Source organism: Mycetomoellerius zeteki, unplaced genomic scaffold (assembly GCF_001594055.1).
Source record: "Mycetomoellerius zeteki isolate Tzet28-1 unplaced genomic scaffold, Tzet1.0 scaffold78, whole genome shotgun sequence".
NCBI classification, from domain to species: Eukaryota; Metazoa; Arthropoda; class Insecta; order Hymenoptera; family Formicidae; genus Mycetomoellerius; species Mycetomoellerius zeteki.
The window spans coordinates 163,750-181,494 of record NW_017257808.1 but is presented as its reverse complement, the minus strand read 5'-3'; the positions used below and the strand labels follow the sequence as shown (position 1 = coordinate 181,494).

The 17,745-nt window shown below is 33.1% G+C and overlaps 1 protein-coding gene across 2 annotated transcripts; it reads left to right on the top strand.

Annotated features, from left to right (window-relative positions):
* Nucleotides 1-1,920: 1,920 nt before the first annotated feature.
* LOC108729603 (protein big brother) lies at nt 1,921-15,960 on the top strand. Of its 2 annotated transcripts, none has more exons than XM_018458774.1 (4): nt 1,921-2,003; nt 2,105-2,365; nt 4,407-4,598; nt 15,214-15,960. In XM_018458774.1, exons 2-4 carry the CDS (start codon nt 2,189-2,191, stop codon nt 15,625-15,627), a joined length of 783 nt encoding a protein of 260 aa, XP_018314276.1. In that variant the 5' UTR covers nt 1,921-2,003; nt 2,105-2,188; the 3' UTR covers nt 15,628-15,960. The 2 variants fall into 2 exon arrangements, with proteins under 2 accessions (XP_018314276.1, XP_018314275.1); XM_018458773.1 differs by having other exon boundaries at nt 2,079-2,365.
* Nucleotides 15,961-17,745: the final 1,785 nt, after the last annotated feature.

The following is a 17,745-nucleotide window of genomic DNA, read 5'->3' as shown; positions in this document are numbered from 1 at the left end:
CATTTACATAGATTGTGTGTCGTAGGAAATGATTTTTTGTTGGATTATAAACTGATTGCAAAAAATTTATTTAAGATTATTCAGTTTGTTATTAAAAAAATTGACAAAAACGAGCAATATACAGTCTTCTTAATCTTTAACACAGCTATAAAAACTACACCTAAAAACTACACTATTATTTATAGCAGTGGGTTTTAAAATATTGATCATCAATTTTTTAAAATGAATTTTTTCTAATTTTTTATTATTTTTGGAATATTAACCCCCGACTATAGTAAAAGATTATATTTGGACCCAAAATAAAAATTTTAAACTGTTGTACAATTTGTATTATTAGTACTATGAGGTTTTAAAATATTATATGAACTATAAAATCTTTTCTCTCTTTATCGGCGTAAGGCGGAGGTTCACTTGCATTTTAAACTTCAAACGGTTTAAAACTTATTATTAGGTATAGTTTTTATAGCTGTGTTAAAGATTAAGAAGATTGTATATAAATTGCTAGTTTTTATTAATTTTTTTTATGACGGACTGAATAAATATACAGAAGCTTTCAGCGATATTTATACAACATATAAAGAGTAAAAAAAATATTTTTTACTGACAAATACTTATATAAATATACGATATGTATAAACTCCGTTTTTTTTCGATGTCAATGTTTTGCAGTGATATTTCGACCGTTGGTGATCCGATCATGGCGAATTTTAACAAGAAATCTTCAGAAAGTTTGTCGTTTTATGGAATGCACCTTTACAAAATAGATTAAATAAAAATTAATAAAATAGCAACTATTTTGCAGCTTTTATTAGCAAAAAAAACTAAATTTTTTAGTTTATATAAATATAATATGTATATAATATATATTATATATATAATATTTATATAAGCATTTTAAATAAAAAATATAGTTTTTATTTTTCAAATGATGTATAAATATTGTTCTCAGAATTTTACTTCCATACATTTATTTAATTCGTCATAAAAAATTGTCAAAAATTTCGAGTAATCTGACCCTCCAGTCCTCTTAATTTGGATCACTCTAAAAAGAATATTAAATGATCGTTTAATTAGTTCATAAAGTATTGACAATTATTATTTATCGATTTATTATTTTTTCAATAAAACTTTTGTATATAACTCATATTTATAACGCTGTATCCCACACTGTTAAATCTATAGTGTCAAATTTAACCTAACGTGAGTCGCCACTGCTCCTACTAAATACATCGTCATTTTTTACCAAAACGATAGTTATTGTATATGATACTGTATCGTGTCAATTTGACACTTGATAATGTCAACTTAACATTGTATAATGTCAAATATAACCATTGTTTTAGTATAAAATAACGATATGATTAATTAGGAGCAGTAGCGACTCACGTTAGGTTAAATTTGACACTATAGATTTAACCTTGGATTTAACAGTGCAAGATCATAATTATTGAACGAGACAATAGAAGCGTTTGGAATAACGCATTCAATAAAGATTTTTTGATAAAACTTACGTTAAAGCTCGTTTATTCCCGGTCTCAGTTTAAAAGAAAATAAGACGCATTTCAAAGCACTTAGAAAATAAACGGCTCGTAAGACCGAGTCCAGGCAACGATCTTCCATCCATTTATAAAATCATGAAACCAGATTGTGCCGGCACAATCTCCCTCCTCTCACCCTCGGCATCAGGGTGCAAGCTCGCTGCTCCGAGTGTTACGATATCGCCTCCAGAGGGTTGAATCGGGAGCCGTGCTGGCTGACTAGAACGAAGCTCAGTGATTCAGTGACTGAGAGAGGGAGAACTGGAGGGCGGTCCAGAGACTTCAGAGGCGGTTCCAAGCTCCCAGGAGCGAGTGAGACCCGGTGGGGGAACTCCGCGCGCTTTTCGGTTCGATGCTCCAGTCTTCACTGAAGCGCCACATTGTGCGTGTCCTTGCTGGCGAGAGTGTCTCCTCGCGGTTATCTTGTGGATCGAGCGTGGTGAATCGCGCGAAAGAGGATACAAGGTGATTTGTGATCACTTAACTACTTTCGGAGCTTTTCATTTTTTTTCTCTAAGTAATACGATCTCTCGTATATAGTAACTAGTAACGGTAGTGTCGTACAGTCCAGTCGACCTCGGTGACATCCGCGAGGAGGACAAGGAGAGAGTGTCGTCCAGGTGGTCCGGTGCAAATCCGCGGCGTCGAAGATGATGCACGCAATGAGCGAGCATGCGGGGGTGGGTGTGTTGCCGTTCGACGGAATGGGCCTGTACGAACAGCCGCGACCACCCCGGCTCGTCTTCAAGATGCCGCGCGTTGTGCCCGATCAGAAGGCCAAGTTTGAGAGCGATGAGCTGTTCAGAAGGTTGAGTCGCGAAAGCGAGGTAAGTCCACAGAGGAAAGACGCGTAAAATAGGCATTATTGGATACGTTAAAATTATTATACGTTAATGTTTCCGAGAAACACTCGCTTTGATAAACAAATAAAAAGTAACATTGAACGCACGATATCTTTGTAAGACGCGAAGGAAGCGAAAAAGTGCACGTCATGAGTTTTCATAAAGAAAACGTCGAAGGAACTTACTTGACAGCTTACTTTCATTTTTATAATATTCGACGTATGCATTGAATTAGATTCTGTTTGTAAATATGCGAGCTGTACAAATATTACAGTCGACAACCTTATGTAACGGTTCTCCAATTTATGCTTGTTTCTACCAATGTAAACTTTAAAGATTAATTTTCACCAACATGGATTAACTTTAATCTCGGTTCAATCAATGTAAGATTAACTTTAATTTCAATTTACCTTTATCTTTTTTAATTTATCTTTCTCTTCTTCTAATTATTAGAATTAGAGAGAGAGAGAGAGAGAGAGAGAGAGAGAAATTAGAATTAGAAAAAGATAAAGAGTAAATTGAACCAACTAACTTTAATCTCGGTTTACTCTTCACCTTTTTCTATTTCTTAGAATTAGAGAAATTAGAATTAGAAGGTAAAGAGTTAATTAAATCGAGAATAAAATTAATCTTATGTTGATGAAACCGAGAGCAATGTACATTTCTATTAATGTAGATTAACATTAATCTCGGATTAGTTATAATTTTATGTTTTGTCCTATTTTAATTCTTAGAACTAAAAGAAGATAAAAAGTACATTAAATCAAAAGTTAATTTATATTGGTAGAAACGGCCTAAAAAATAGAAAAAGATGAAGATTAAGTTGGACCGCGAGATTGAAGTAAATCTACTTTGGTGGAATTATATGCCCATTTCCAACAATGTAGATTTAATCCGGTTTAGTTTACTTTTCAGCTTTTCCTATAAATTATTAATATTTACAACTAGAAAAAAATAAAAAGTAAGTTAAATCGAAATTAAAGTTAATCGATATTGGTAAAAATAGACATTAGTCTTCAAAGACTATTTTGGAGAGAATAATGAGACACTGAATATATATATAAATAATAATCCAAACGGAGAGGTTTAAACAACACTTGTCGTAATTACATTGTGTAATCGTTGCTATATTAATTCCGAGAATTAATCATTTTGTTTTGAAATCAATTTAACGTTGATTACTATTCGCTGATCAATCTCGGTCGAATACCTCGAGGAATGTCTTTCGAATTACGTGGCGTAATTCGAAATGCGCAGTGAGAGATATCGGGACAGCAAAGGATTTTCCGTCGCTTGCCGACACAGAATACGCGATGCCATAGGAATGTCGTCCTTTCTTCGAATTTATCCAACTATGGATCACCCACGAGCAGCGAATTAGTATTCTACGTTTATTTCGTATCTTAACAAATCTCCGTGAATCAGAAACTTTCGAAGTGAGAATTCAGTCGAGATTCCGATACGTTTCTCTTGACGAACATCATCAAGTCAATTGATTCACCAATACTGAGACGACAATAAAGGGACATGAAGATTTTTTGCAATTTGAAAGTAATGAATTTTTATTTAAACATTGTTAGAAAATTATTGAAATCATTGGTTGAGAAACTATATCATTGAAGAACTATAGGTATGTATATTTTGTTTGGTCGGTGCTTATGGCATTTATCATAATTAATTTTTGATATATAATTTTTGCAAAATCATATGAGAAGAAATAATATTGATTCTAATGATTATAATATATAGTTATTAAAAATATCATTAGTATAATTATCTACATATTAAATCTAATAATATAAATCTAAAAATTAGATCTACACACTGAATGTAATAACAAAAAATAGGTATACATATACATATAAATATAAAATTTAGAATTATATACGCAACTTAAAATTCAAATTAATTCACATTAATGCATCTTAATGATTGTTTTACATTTGTTATTCTTGAGAAAACATACCATACATTAATATGTATTTATGTATATTGCTAATAGCGATATTTCTGCCTATTTTTATAGGTGAGATACACTGGATACAGAGATCGGCCGATTGAAGAACGTCAAGTACGTTTTCAAAATGGCTGTCGGGAAGGCCACACAGAGATCGCATTTGCGGCAACGGGCACCAACCTCCAGCTTGTTTTCGGCAACGCATCTGGAAACTACCCTGTCGATCCCAATGATTGTGACTTTGACAAGGAACACGGCAAGGTAAGTGGGCACCAATCTTTTAAAACCATCTTGATGTTTAGGGATGTGATCTTCAGATCGATTCGTTAGAAATCGATTTTTTGCAAAAAGATTGCTTCGATATATCTCTCTTAATTAAAAAAGAAGATTCCTTATAAAAAAAGATCGGTCTAAAATAACTCCTTTTAGTTAGAAAAATCAATTTTTTGCAAAATTGGTTTAAAACAATTTTTTAAATTATGTCGTTTGAGAAGATCGATCTTTGGAGATCGAAACATCCCTATTTCGATTATCGTAGACCTTATTCCAATAAACCACAATCAATTTTCAATCATTTGCCTTTGCCAATAGAAATCCATTCTTAAATACCTTATCATAAAAATTTATATAAAAATTAATTAATTATCGAGATAAAGAAATAGAATTCACATCGCGAGAAAAATTCCTTCTCTGCAAAAAAATAAATTTCTAAAAAATCGTCGACTTCGAACTTAAAAGTTCAAGAATTTAAAAACGACATATTTTTCTACGACCTCGGAGTCTTTTGAGTAAAGTTCATAAATATTACCAAACTGGCGAGAAAACGGACTACCTCTGTTGCCTTTCAGCGAGAGCCTTCGACCCCGACAGCTCGAATCTTGAAACGGCGGTTCCCGAATATTATCGTGCGGTCGTAATTGGTTCGTACTAGTGGCCAAATTAGGGGCCGTAACAGACGTAGACGCTCCGCAACCTTTCGAGAATCTATAATTTAGTATCCGTCAGTATCCGGCCACTACTTCTTTAACAATGGCGCCGACGTGTCACCCACGCATCCGGTCTCCAGGAATTCTTGGGGTACCACCACGGGGGTCCATTTTCAACCTGGCCCAATTTATCTTCGTGTCGAACGAACAAATTTGTTGTGTAAAATGGTCAAAAATTAGAAATCAAAGGGCGATTTAAACGTAACACGACTGATATAACGATAAGTAAGATAATATAGCGTTATTAGTATGATCGCGTGGAAGAACTTCTATAGTTTTTTTTACTGTTCTTTTCTGGATTTTTCGAAATTTACAATTTTTTTACGAATTTTTTTTTCATAGTTTAGCCATATAAATAATATTTTTAAAAAATATTCGATTTTCCTAAAATTTAGAAGAATTCCGCAACTTTTCAGTTAAAAACGCAGCTTTCAAATAATCGACGCAATTAAAATGAAAAAAATACGATATTTTTGTCCTAAGACTGCAAAAGCTCGATGAGCTTTCTCTTTAAATTCGTCAACTAGCAATCTCGTACGCCGACGCTGTGGCCGACGCCTCTCGGCGTCGCCATCGCGATCGATAGCGGCGTCGTCGCGACGCCATTTTGCAAACTGCGCGCGCTGCTGCTTTCGCGAATGTCTGAAAACATTCCAGATTATTCGATTACTTACTATTAAATAGCTTTTTTTAGTAATTTTTACAAGTCTTTGTAATCTTTACATTATATTAAAAAAAAACAATTTGTTATTTTATTTTATATATTATAATTATAAGTTTGTATTCTTCATTACGCAAACCGTATTTATAATGTAATACATGAAAAATCCATCAAGAAATTATCCAAATCTAGAAACGGATTTCTTGATTAATTTAAAGTTGATTTTTCCTTAACAAAATTTTAATCGTGTGTGATTTTCTTCCAAAATTTCTAGGAGTACAAATATTCAAAGTAACATTAAATACCAAATAAACTTCTGTTAAAGTGACTTTAATTTTTATTAAATTTATAATTAAATGAAAAATAAAAGAAGTTATCTTATCTATTCATATATATTTTTAAAGCTTAATTATTCATCATCACAGATCGAAAAAGTACAATAAATCTTGCACTGCCGACTTGAATATCTTCGAGATCAGGGGTTGTTCTTTCACGTAACTCTGTTATAATTCATAAACGACAGGAAAGTAAAAGCCACGTTGCTATTAGTGGGCACTAACGGCAATTAGCACCATAGAAATCCGTTAAACGCCGCCAGATGCCTCGAAGCTGTTCCGCTAGTCACACAGTACATAATGGCTCATAAATCTTCCCGTCTCGCAAAGGTCGAACGAATAGTCCTAGTAACCTGTTAGAACTTTCATAGTTTCTTTGTTCTTTTTCAGATTTTCTAAATCCACAGTTTTTGCGAATATTTTTTCCATAGTTTATAATCCACATGGATAACATTTTTTAGAAAAAAAAATTCGATTTTCCTAAAATTTAAAAAGTTCCTCAATTTTTCTCATGGTTTTTACCATTTTTTAAGTTACTCTAAATATTCTTTGAAGTGAAATCTAGAAAGTGAAAACTGAGTTAGTCTTGAAAAAGAGTGGCTCAGTTTTTAATATTAAAAAATGCTCTCTAAAACTGAATCAGTGTATTATTGCTGACGTCAATGCTACACTTATAACTGATGTAATTATCGACGAATATTTACTGTTTTTCAGTAATAATACACTGATTTACTTTTAGAGGTTTTGCAGATTCAATCTGTAGAAACTATAACTTCTAAAAATGAATCAATGTATTATTACTGAAAAACAGTAAATATTCGCTGATGATTATAGTTATGAGTGTAGCACTGAAGTCAGTAATAATACCCTGATGCACTTTTAGCGAGTGAGATTTCACTTTCCAGAGCGAGATTCATCCTAAAAGTTTTGAAGAGTATACATGTGACATAATACGAATTCAATTAATTAAAAAATAACTAAGACTAAAAAATAAGAGCTATTTTTATAATATTGAAAATATTTCATGTTAATTATCCCGTTAAAAAATGCAACCGCTATCTTCATTCATTGTTCACTTACATATTAGGTACGTTATTTGTGATTCCAAAACTTTTTCTGACTCTACGATCCACTTTCGTGTCGGGTCTCCTTTTGCAAAGGAGACGAAATGGAACGGAAGCGATTCATTAGATCCTGCACACGGAACGCGGCATGTTGTTTACGGGACGACCTGCGGCCTTCTTTTTGTTTTAATCGACAATAAGCTGGGGAATAAAGAGTGGCGCGCGACCACACGTGCCCTCGTGCATTGTGCCCACCGACGTGCCCTGTCGGGCGACGTAATAATTAAGGGAGAGATTTTATTCGCGATCGAGATAAACGCACGATAGAGAAAGCGCGTGCGGTGCCTGATAATGACGAAGCTTTTAACCCTTTGCTCAACGAACCGAAAAAGAATGAGAGAAGAGAGAGCTGATCCGCGTAATAAAGCTATATACGAAGCCCACAAATCTTAACGTTAAATTAAAAAAATAACTGCATTGCAATATTATCTTTTATCGCTTTAGTATTGAGTCTAAAATTACTTTTCGAAATAGAAAGATTCGAGAAACTCAGAACTAAACGAATGCAAAGAAAATCAATCTAAAAGTGCAAAAAAATAATTCTACACGGAGAGAATTTTTTCTTAGAATTTACCCTGAAAATATGATGAATTCGTGGGACAACATTGTATTTCGAAGAATTTTAATGTAAATCTCTCTCATTCATTAATAAAATTACAATACCTAAGGTACAAAATAAGTTTAATCAATTTTACTGAAGTGCATGGTAAAAATCTTTAAAATATTGTATCACAACTACCATATTTTTAGGGTAAATTTTAAAAGAAAATTCTCTCCATGTAGAAAAGTTAAATTAAAAAATGCAAAGCAAATTTTATTAGAATTACGAGGAATGTACGAAGAAAAATAAACTTTACAGAATCTCGAGAATGATTTTTGGGAAACCTTTATATACCCTTAGGTCAAGATAATGCAAAGATTATGCTTACCCTTTAGCTCGCAGCGGGTCTTTTTTCAAACATTGTCTTGAGGGACCACAGAATTTATAGTCGGAAATGATCCCGCGGAGGCACACATCCTGTGCACATCCGTAAAAATTAAGCGTATAGAACTGGACCGAGAGATAAAGGACGATGCGCCATGCTGACCATATGCCCCTAACACATCGTTTTTTTTTTTTACCGTTGACGAATGTTAACGGGCCCCAATATAGTGGACCAGGCGCAAAAAAGCGCTGCTGGTGACGCCCATCGAGAAACAAAAGGGCCGGTGAACGTGAAATAGCCAGTCGTTTGTCTCGGGATATTTAGGTATGTTCTTCGCCCGCCCTTGCCGATTTTTCACCCCTTTTCTCGTAGCGCTCGCTTCTTCTTTTTCTGCACTCTTGCTTTTTTTCGCTCGCTAATGCAAATGAGAAAGGGTTACACGATGTCGGCGCGTTACAGTTTAAATATCGCCTATTACGACGACCCATTATGTGACGATAATGATCGTCACGCCCGTGCGCAGACGGAGAAAAACAAATGTTGCCGACTGTTCTTTCCTCGTGAGAACGACGGTGATGACTAATGACGATGTTGTATGTCGTCCACTCCTCTCCTCGCCGATCCTCGTCGTGACGACTTTTTGCGCGTCTCGTTGACGCTCGGAATATACATATCCCGTCGATTCGTTTCGCGACGCTAAAGATGCAAGGCGAACTGCGAAGATATCATCGCGATTATCCAAGCAGAACAACAGGTCTTGATAATGTCAATGATATTAAAATGAATCGTGGCTAATTGAAAAGTGACTTTTAATGATCGTTTTATAATCATTTTAACATTATTTTTAATGTCATCATGATTTTTTGTTTTACTTTGATTACGAAAGCACGAAACGCCCGTCACTCCAATTTGAAATGATAAGCGCATTTTTAAGAAAACAATGGCTACGTTCAGCAAAGAAAATTAATCAGCTTAGTAATTCTTTAATATGATTGGTTCTTGCCTTTAGTTCTTTGCTAAATCTAAGTGTAGGAACCAATCATATTAAAGAAAAACTAAGCGCTAATTGATTAGTTTTCTCTGCTGAACGCAGTTAATTATATGTCGATTTAGTCTAATTGCTTGAAGAATATTCGTGAGAATTTTACATAACAACAATTTCTTTTGAATTTTATTATAAATAACAATACTAGGTTAAAACACATCGTGTAATATGGTTTAATTAATATAAATTAATAATAGAAGTGTTAAGAAGGGCTACGAATAAGAAATATCATAAGAAAATAATATATAAATTAAAGATATAATATAATCAATAAAAGCTAAACAATAATACAACAAAAATACAAACGGCGTTTCAAGCCCGATCGGGTCATTCTCAATGTTGTAATTACAAAGTAACAAGTATATATATATATTTAAAATAGAACGGTTTAAAACTGATCGATAAAGAGATAAAAAACTAGGTTACATAAGATATATGAATAAATCAAATAAGTAAGAAAGCGCTAAAAAACGAGGCTAGATATTTAATAATATTTCTATGTAAATTTTTAAATTATCTTTTAATTATATATAAACTGCGCGCCGATTACTGTTGAACTTGCAATTACAAACTGAAATAATAATCTTACAAATTAAATTGCTCGTCGATTTGATAGTAAAAAATATTATTGGGCACCATGCAATATCTAGCCTTGACCGTATTTGACGTTTTCTTATTTGTTTAATATAAGTAACGTTAAGTATAAATAAGTTTCGCTATATTATATAAAATAAAAAAGGTATAAAATTGCAGTCTTATGCAAAAATATAACACGAGTATAGAACTCGCGATATTCTTACGAGGAAACAGTAAAGGACACGTGTGTTATAAATATTCTTGCGTCGGAAGACTCGACGTATTTTCCTGCTTATGTTTCATACTTATGTTAATATGCACATCGCGTAAGATTTAACGCATAATGATACCGCCTTGCCTTATCTAGAAGCGCATTAATATGCATAAGATTACGCGGAAAGAACCTTTTTGTTGTGAACAGGAACTACTCTTATCGCCTCGCACTTGCTGTGAGATAAGAATGCCTTGAGATTCAATTTAGACATAGAGGCACGCAGGAAAGAGAGAATCGATTTTAATGTAAACTAAAGTGATCAACTCCATAAAAAAGGAAAGAGGGACATTAAAAAATGTACTATTAATTGTTGTAATTAAATTTTAGTGAGTAAACATTTTTTAAATAATTGTTAATAAAGAAAACACATGAATAGTAATTATATGTATTATTATATTTGTAAGTAACTAATAATACTTAATGTATATTGTATAATATTATATGAAATTGAAACACTTATTATTTTCATTTATATTTCACACTTATTATTTTTACACTTAAAAAGTTAATTCATGTCCTTAATTTGAGACAAAATTTAGGATACGTTGTAAAGTGGGACGAAAAGTTAAAAATTTGGGACTGTCCCTCCTAATTTTGGATGATTGGTCATCTTAAATTGTAAACTAATTATTTTCTGTATTTAAAAAAAAAATCATACTAAAAAAATCTAACAACTGTTCTGCTGATACGCAGGAAAACGGGAATTTTTCAAAAGACGGAAATCCAGGACTCGTAGTCCTTTGAGAGCAAAGGCCGCGAGCGATTCGATTATGGAAAACATTTAAGACCTCGCCACCCCGCGTAGTTGCACCCCGCGGCTCGATTATTACTGCATAAAAATACGTCCCGTGGTGCATTGTTGGCGAGCAGCTGTAAGCGCTATAAGCGAAAGAATGTAACGAGATGTAACGTCGATTTACCACCGCCGGGGCATTCGCGTGCGCGACTCTCACGCCGAATTAATTGCGTCACAAATAGTCTGTCTATATATGTTTACAAAAAGGACACACTTTAATAACTTGAAGAAAAAATAAACGGTAGTATGGCAAAATATGAAATTTTTTTTATTCGAAAATTTGTTCTGTACATTTTAAAAGTAAATGACACATATAACTTTATATGTTTTATCATTTTTATTTTGATATCGCTGTTTAGATTTAATTATTTGTGAATTTTTAATTGCGAATGCAATACTGATGACTTGATGATCAAGTCGAAACGTTTATTCTTTTATTAAGTTGATGGTATAAAGAATTGTTTTCACTATAACAATTTACCTAGGTAGACTTTCATGCTCCTTCCTTAATAATATTGATTTTAAAAATATATATTTGAAAAAGTACAGTATTATAAAATAATTACATTATAATTAAAATAACTATTATATATTATGTAATAACAATAGAAATATGACATGTTATCTATATATTTATATATCTGTGTGATATAAATTTCTATACCTTTATTTCTAAAACATTTATTATCAATGTTATAAATATTAAATTAAATATTAAAATTCTTGATTGTTAAATCGGGAATTAGATATTATAACACGTGTAGGTCTTTAGTCGTTTAGATCTTTGACTCATTTAATTCATTGATTGCGTGTCGTTGTTCGTTACGTCGGGATTACAAACACGGTCTCAACTGGTTTTTCCCGAGCGTTCTTGACCTCGTAATAATATCTGGGCTCCGCGACGGGACCGGAAGTCGGGTCGTTTGCCAGAAAATAAAATAACACCGTGTTGCATCGTCGACGCAGAACCCGGTAATCGTCAGCTTTTCGAGAGTCTTCCATTAGACTTTACTCGGAAAACGCCGCCTAGCAATATTCCCGGATTAATTAGTAGACATAAATCAAGTCAGGAAAATAACACAGGTAAACAGACCCAGACGCTCGAGATCGTGTAATTTTAACATCTCTACAATTTTATATTTTTTACAATATTTCTTGTTTTTTTCCTTTTCATTTCTAATAATGAATAGTTTAATATTTCTTGTAATATGTGTAAATACTTTGCAATTATAATTTGTTCTAAATTATATATTTCCTAACTTTTGGAAATTTATTATTCAAATCATTTTTCATATACATATATATATTATATATATATATTCATCTCATATTGCAACAATGAATCTGTTTTTTCCTGCATTAAACTCTCTCTGCATTAGAACTGCAACTTTCTTTTTCTCACTTTAATCAAATATTAAACATATACTTATTTTACTCTAAATTCCAAAAGTGTATACTAGTTTAGCTGTAGAAAATATACTTAAGATAAATAATATATAAAGACAAAGGCTCCAAATAAAATAAATTATCGCAATAAAAAAACTTGTGAAAGAGAGCCAACACTGGATGGAAATTGTATAAAAGAATTGTATAATGATTAAGTACAGACGTGACTCTTTGTTATACCAAACGTAAGTGAAATAAAGTCAAATTAAAGAAAAAGGAATTAATACATCGATGTGTTAAATAAAATTTCTCCATAACACAAAAAAGAGATTATTCTTAAATCGATCATAATATGCTCATATACTCTCTAAAAGTGAATCAGTGTATTATCACTGACTTCAGTGCTATACGCTTATAACTGTAATATCAGTGAATATTTACTGTTTTTCAGTAATAATACACTGATTCATTTTGAGAAGTTATGATTTCTACAGAATGAATCTGCAGAAAATCATAACCTCTAAAATGAATCAGTGTATTATTACTGAAAAACAGTAAATATTCGCTGATGACTTCAGTGCTAAATTTATATACTATATAACTGATGTAATCAATAATAATACACTGATTCACTTTTAGAGAGTAGAAGCAAAAATTTTGTAGGCTTGTTTCAAAAGTTTTAGTCTTAATTTGCTTGAATCTGTATTGGTATAAGATTTTTTTATTGAGCAAGTCTTAAATTGAGTACAAAGTAATATTTGCATCAACACAAATTCAGTCAAATCAAGACTATCTTTGAAACAAGATTATATTAATATGTTTGCTTATATATGAGCATATTATATGGTTGACTTGATTTAAGAAGTCTTTTTTTGTAGGTATCTTAAAATGCATCCCATGATTTGACTGACAATTTCCTAATCTTTCATAAAGATTGCAACAAATCGAAATATGTGAGATAATAATACTCGGCGAGTTTTTACGGCGGCTCGTGCAAATGCCATCGAAAGTTACTTCTGCTCGTAATTGACTTCTTACGAGGAACATAGCCTTGCCTCTCTCAATCTCATTTCTCCCTTCATCTCGAGATGAACCGCGAGGCCTCCTCGTACCTTCCAATCTGCGTAATCATTCTCCGGAAATAAGAAACACTCACTGTTGTCGGACACGATGGAGAAGAGGTTCGAGAAGAGGAGACGAAAGAATGGGGGGGGGGGGCGTGATTGAAACTTGCGGGTCGTAGAGCACGTAATGGAACCTTCCTACAACCCACGCCGACGTGAATTTTGCAAAAAGAAAGATCGAGAGGTTGAGCAAAACGAGCGGTCGATGACGGCTTTGAGAAGAGATCAACGCGCCTCGTCATTTTCTCCTGTAGACTTCGAAGAGCAATTTGAATTGACAATACCATTCCGTCACGATAAAGACATTTTGACTTCAAAACTTCAATGTTAGTTAATTTATATTGAACAGTACTGAATTAAATGTCTTTTCTTGTATATTATAACTAACTTTTTTTCCAACGCTTTTTTCATTTTGCTCATCACTTTTTTATTAATTGTGTTAGTCATATATCATATGTATATCAGTGTATTATTCTCGGCGTTTAAATTATACACACTAGCTAGTTTAACTAGCTGTTAGATACACTGAACAAAAAGTTTACTAAATTTTAATAAATATTATTTGAATATAATTTAATAAATATTATCTAAATAGTACTAACTAAATATTTATTAAATGTAAACATGTATTTATTTATTTGGTACGAAAATCATTAATTTTATTATATTTCTTATTGAATAAATATTTATTTACTGTAAGTAAATACTTCCTTGAAATACTGAAAGAAAAGATTGGATGCTGCAGCAAATTAGATGGTAAAATATGGCATAGCATTTAATTGGTTGCAACAGCCAATCAAAATCCTATACTGACATTGTGGATAGGCTAACGCAACCAAAAATTGACTGCTGCAATCAAAAATTGGCTGCTGACGTCAATTAAAAAAAAATGCTACGCCATATTTTACCATCTAATTTTCTGTAGCAGCCAATCTTTTTTTTCAGTGATAGTATACTATTTCAATAAACATTTATTAAAATTTAATAATTTCTTTTTCAATGTATGATATCACGCCACTAAAATAACTACTAATTATTTTAATTGGTATAATATACGTGACATGATCGAAATAACGAGTCGCTGACCTCATTTTAATGATACAATTATTGAAAATTTTTGAAATTATAAAACCACTTTAAATTAAATAATAATTTCGATAACAAGATAGAAGAATCGAACTATTAACCCTTTAAAATTCGAATCCTTTCGATCCTAACATCCATTGTAACGTTAATTGAATGGCAATCAATAATACATTTTGAGAGAAGAGGAAATATTATATTAATGAATATAAATATATCATCAATTTCTTTCTATCTGCTATAAGAATTGGACACCAAAGGAATTATTAAGCTATTATGATGAATTATTATTTATTATCATTATTTCAATATTGAAAAATCCGGATTTCACTCCTATTCCCACGCAATTAATCCTGCACCCAAGAAAAGATATTCAACGTAAAACAATTTTATCTCAAGACACATCCCGTCTCAGAAGCCTAGCTCTTCAACATCAATACCTCAAGTTCTCCATCGATCCCGAGTCCATCCAAAAGCATCCCGATCATCCATCAGGACCCACGTGACGTCAACAACGAATTCATAATCAACTACGTTCCGCCCGGATGGCGATGTTCCAGGTACACCTGCGCTCGCATTTGATCATGAACGGTGTGTGCGTGAGGTGGCGGGGTTGGATCGACCTGGAGCGACTGGACGGCGTCGGCTGCCTCGAGTATGACGAGGAACACGCCGCTGAAGAGGACGCGTTGCTACGTGATCAGCTCGAGCGTTACAATCAACGACTGCGTGATTTCGAGGAGAAGCAACGTACCTATCGGAGTGGACCAGCATCGGCCGCACAACCGCCGCATCTTAATCATCACTATCACCACGACACACACCATGCGACCAGCCACCATCATCATCATCACGGCCACCATAGCCGACACGTGGGCGGTGCAGGTGCCACCGGTGCCACCGCGACCGGCATCGAGCCTCACTTGCCTCACCGCCAGGATCCCGAGATGGAGGTGCGACTGCGAGCCTTCTGAGATCTACACAGACCCTCTGACTGTTCCCGATGATGGTAAACGACAAAGAGCCTCTTGACGATAAGTCTCTTTTGATCTCGGTCTCTTGGAGTGATTCCTTTAACGCGAAATTGCGATTTTTTTTTTAAAAACGATACCGATATTGGTGTCCAATTTCTTCGCCTGTTCTGCGACGTGAACGAGCGTGTTGCGTTCGATCCGTAACGAAAAGATTGCTAGTCAAATTTAAATGATAGAATTATTGAAGGAAAATAATCTTTTCGTTATAGTTCTCGCTATTAATCTATATTATACAACATACGTGCAGCAACCATAAACCTTGTACACATGAACTGGCAATACAAACAAGATTGTGTTCGTACTTATCTCTTTATATTACGTTCAGAAACACCATCCGAGTGCTTCTGTGTATCAGTTTATCCTTGTTTAATATTCGGTGAACGCAAAGATAAAATTATACACAGGAGCATTCGGGTGATATTATTGAACGTAGCTCTAGAAGAGTTCGGAAATATGTCTTGTGCATGCTTGACATATACTATACATTTGATATGATTGATTTATACATTTAGATTCAATGAGAAATTAAAGGTAATTTATAATTCTCTATAATACATTTTCAATTCTGATTTAATGTTAACACGCCTTATGTTTAACTGATATGCGCAATACACATTTCCAGACATTTTAAGAAAGAAAAGTACCTAAAAAGTATATTTTTTTTCTTTAGATTGTTTTTTTATGCAAAAACTGACTAGCAATTGCCAGTCCATATTTACAAGGTCTATGCCAGCAATAAATTCGGAGGCTGCGAAAACGCATTTTCATGTTTACGAACTGCGTTTCATCGCGCAGCTTATTTCACGGAGAAAAATAATTTTGCTATAAACGCAAAGAGATTGCAAAATTTAATTGCCAAATTTGTTTTCTGTTTATAACATACAAATTTGCATATTTAAAAAATATTTTGCATTTATTGCAAATAATTTTTGTTGCGATAAAAAAGAATAAATATTTGTTGCAAGTAATATGCGATCTCTATATTTACAAATGGAATTTGCCGTTATGAATTAGCGTTCATAGCAAATTTTTTCTCTTCGTGTTTCAATAGCCATTATTACCGCCGAATTTTGTGATACGCGAGCTTTAATCTAAGGATGATATCGGCAAGTTTTCGAAAAACTACGTGATGTAGCCTTCTTTCTTGGTACTGTAAATTCCCTTTTTACAGCATGCTTTTAACGGTCGTGTTAACACAGCGATAATTGGCTTTTACTGAACTACATGGTCAGTTTTAAGTATATTTATATATAATAATTACACAAATATCGTCTTGAGGAGAACAAAAGGAATTTCACTTTCTACCGTTGAACAAATCGATTGACGAAAAATCGATTTTTGCGGTGTCACGAATTAGAAAGTAGGATCCTAAAATTCCTTCTTGTGTAACAGGAAAATTATTCGACATCACATGAAGCGTTATGGGATGCCTCATAAATTTGGTTTGTGTGGGCCTGGTAGTTTCCGTCGGCCGATATTATTTATTTAATCGCTCGTCAAGGTAAACTGTCGTCTATATCACGACTTTCCTGCGTACGATTTTTATAAACTTCGCATAAAACGTTATCATATGTTTGATTGGGCGACTTGATATAATTATTATCTCAATGTCGGTTGATAGTTAATTATATTTTAGTAGAGTCATATAATTTCGCGAAGTTATATATAAATATATTAAAACTGATCTATAGTAACACAAAAAACTATTGTTATATATAATTATAGACTTATATAATACGTTTTTTATATAAAGTTATAGTTATATGTATTTAATCTGAATACTCGTATTATTATGTTTTGTGTAGCTATATTTAATTTGTAATTCAAGTCTTAATTTCGTTATTCAATGATTCGATTTTTACGTTTTCACCGTTAATATCGTATTTGAAAACGACTTGAAATCCTCTGAGTTATCAAATGTTTCACGCTTGTTAAACTCCAAAATGAAGGAGACTTTTTCGAAGGACATTGACGCGCATCATATTGTAATTAAAATAATTTCACCGGATCTATCAAACGATCACTCGAAGATTAAGATAAAGCACTCGTAACACGTGC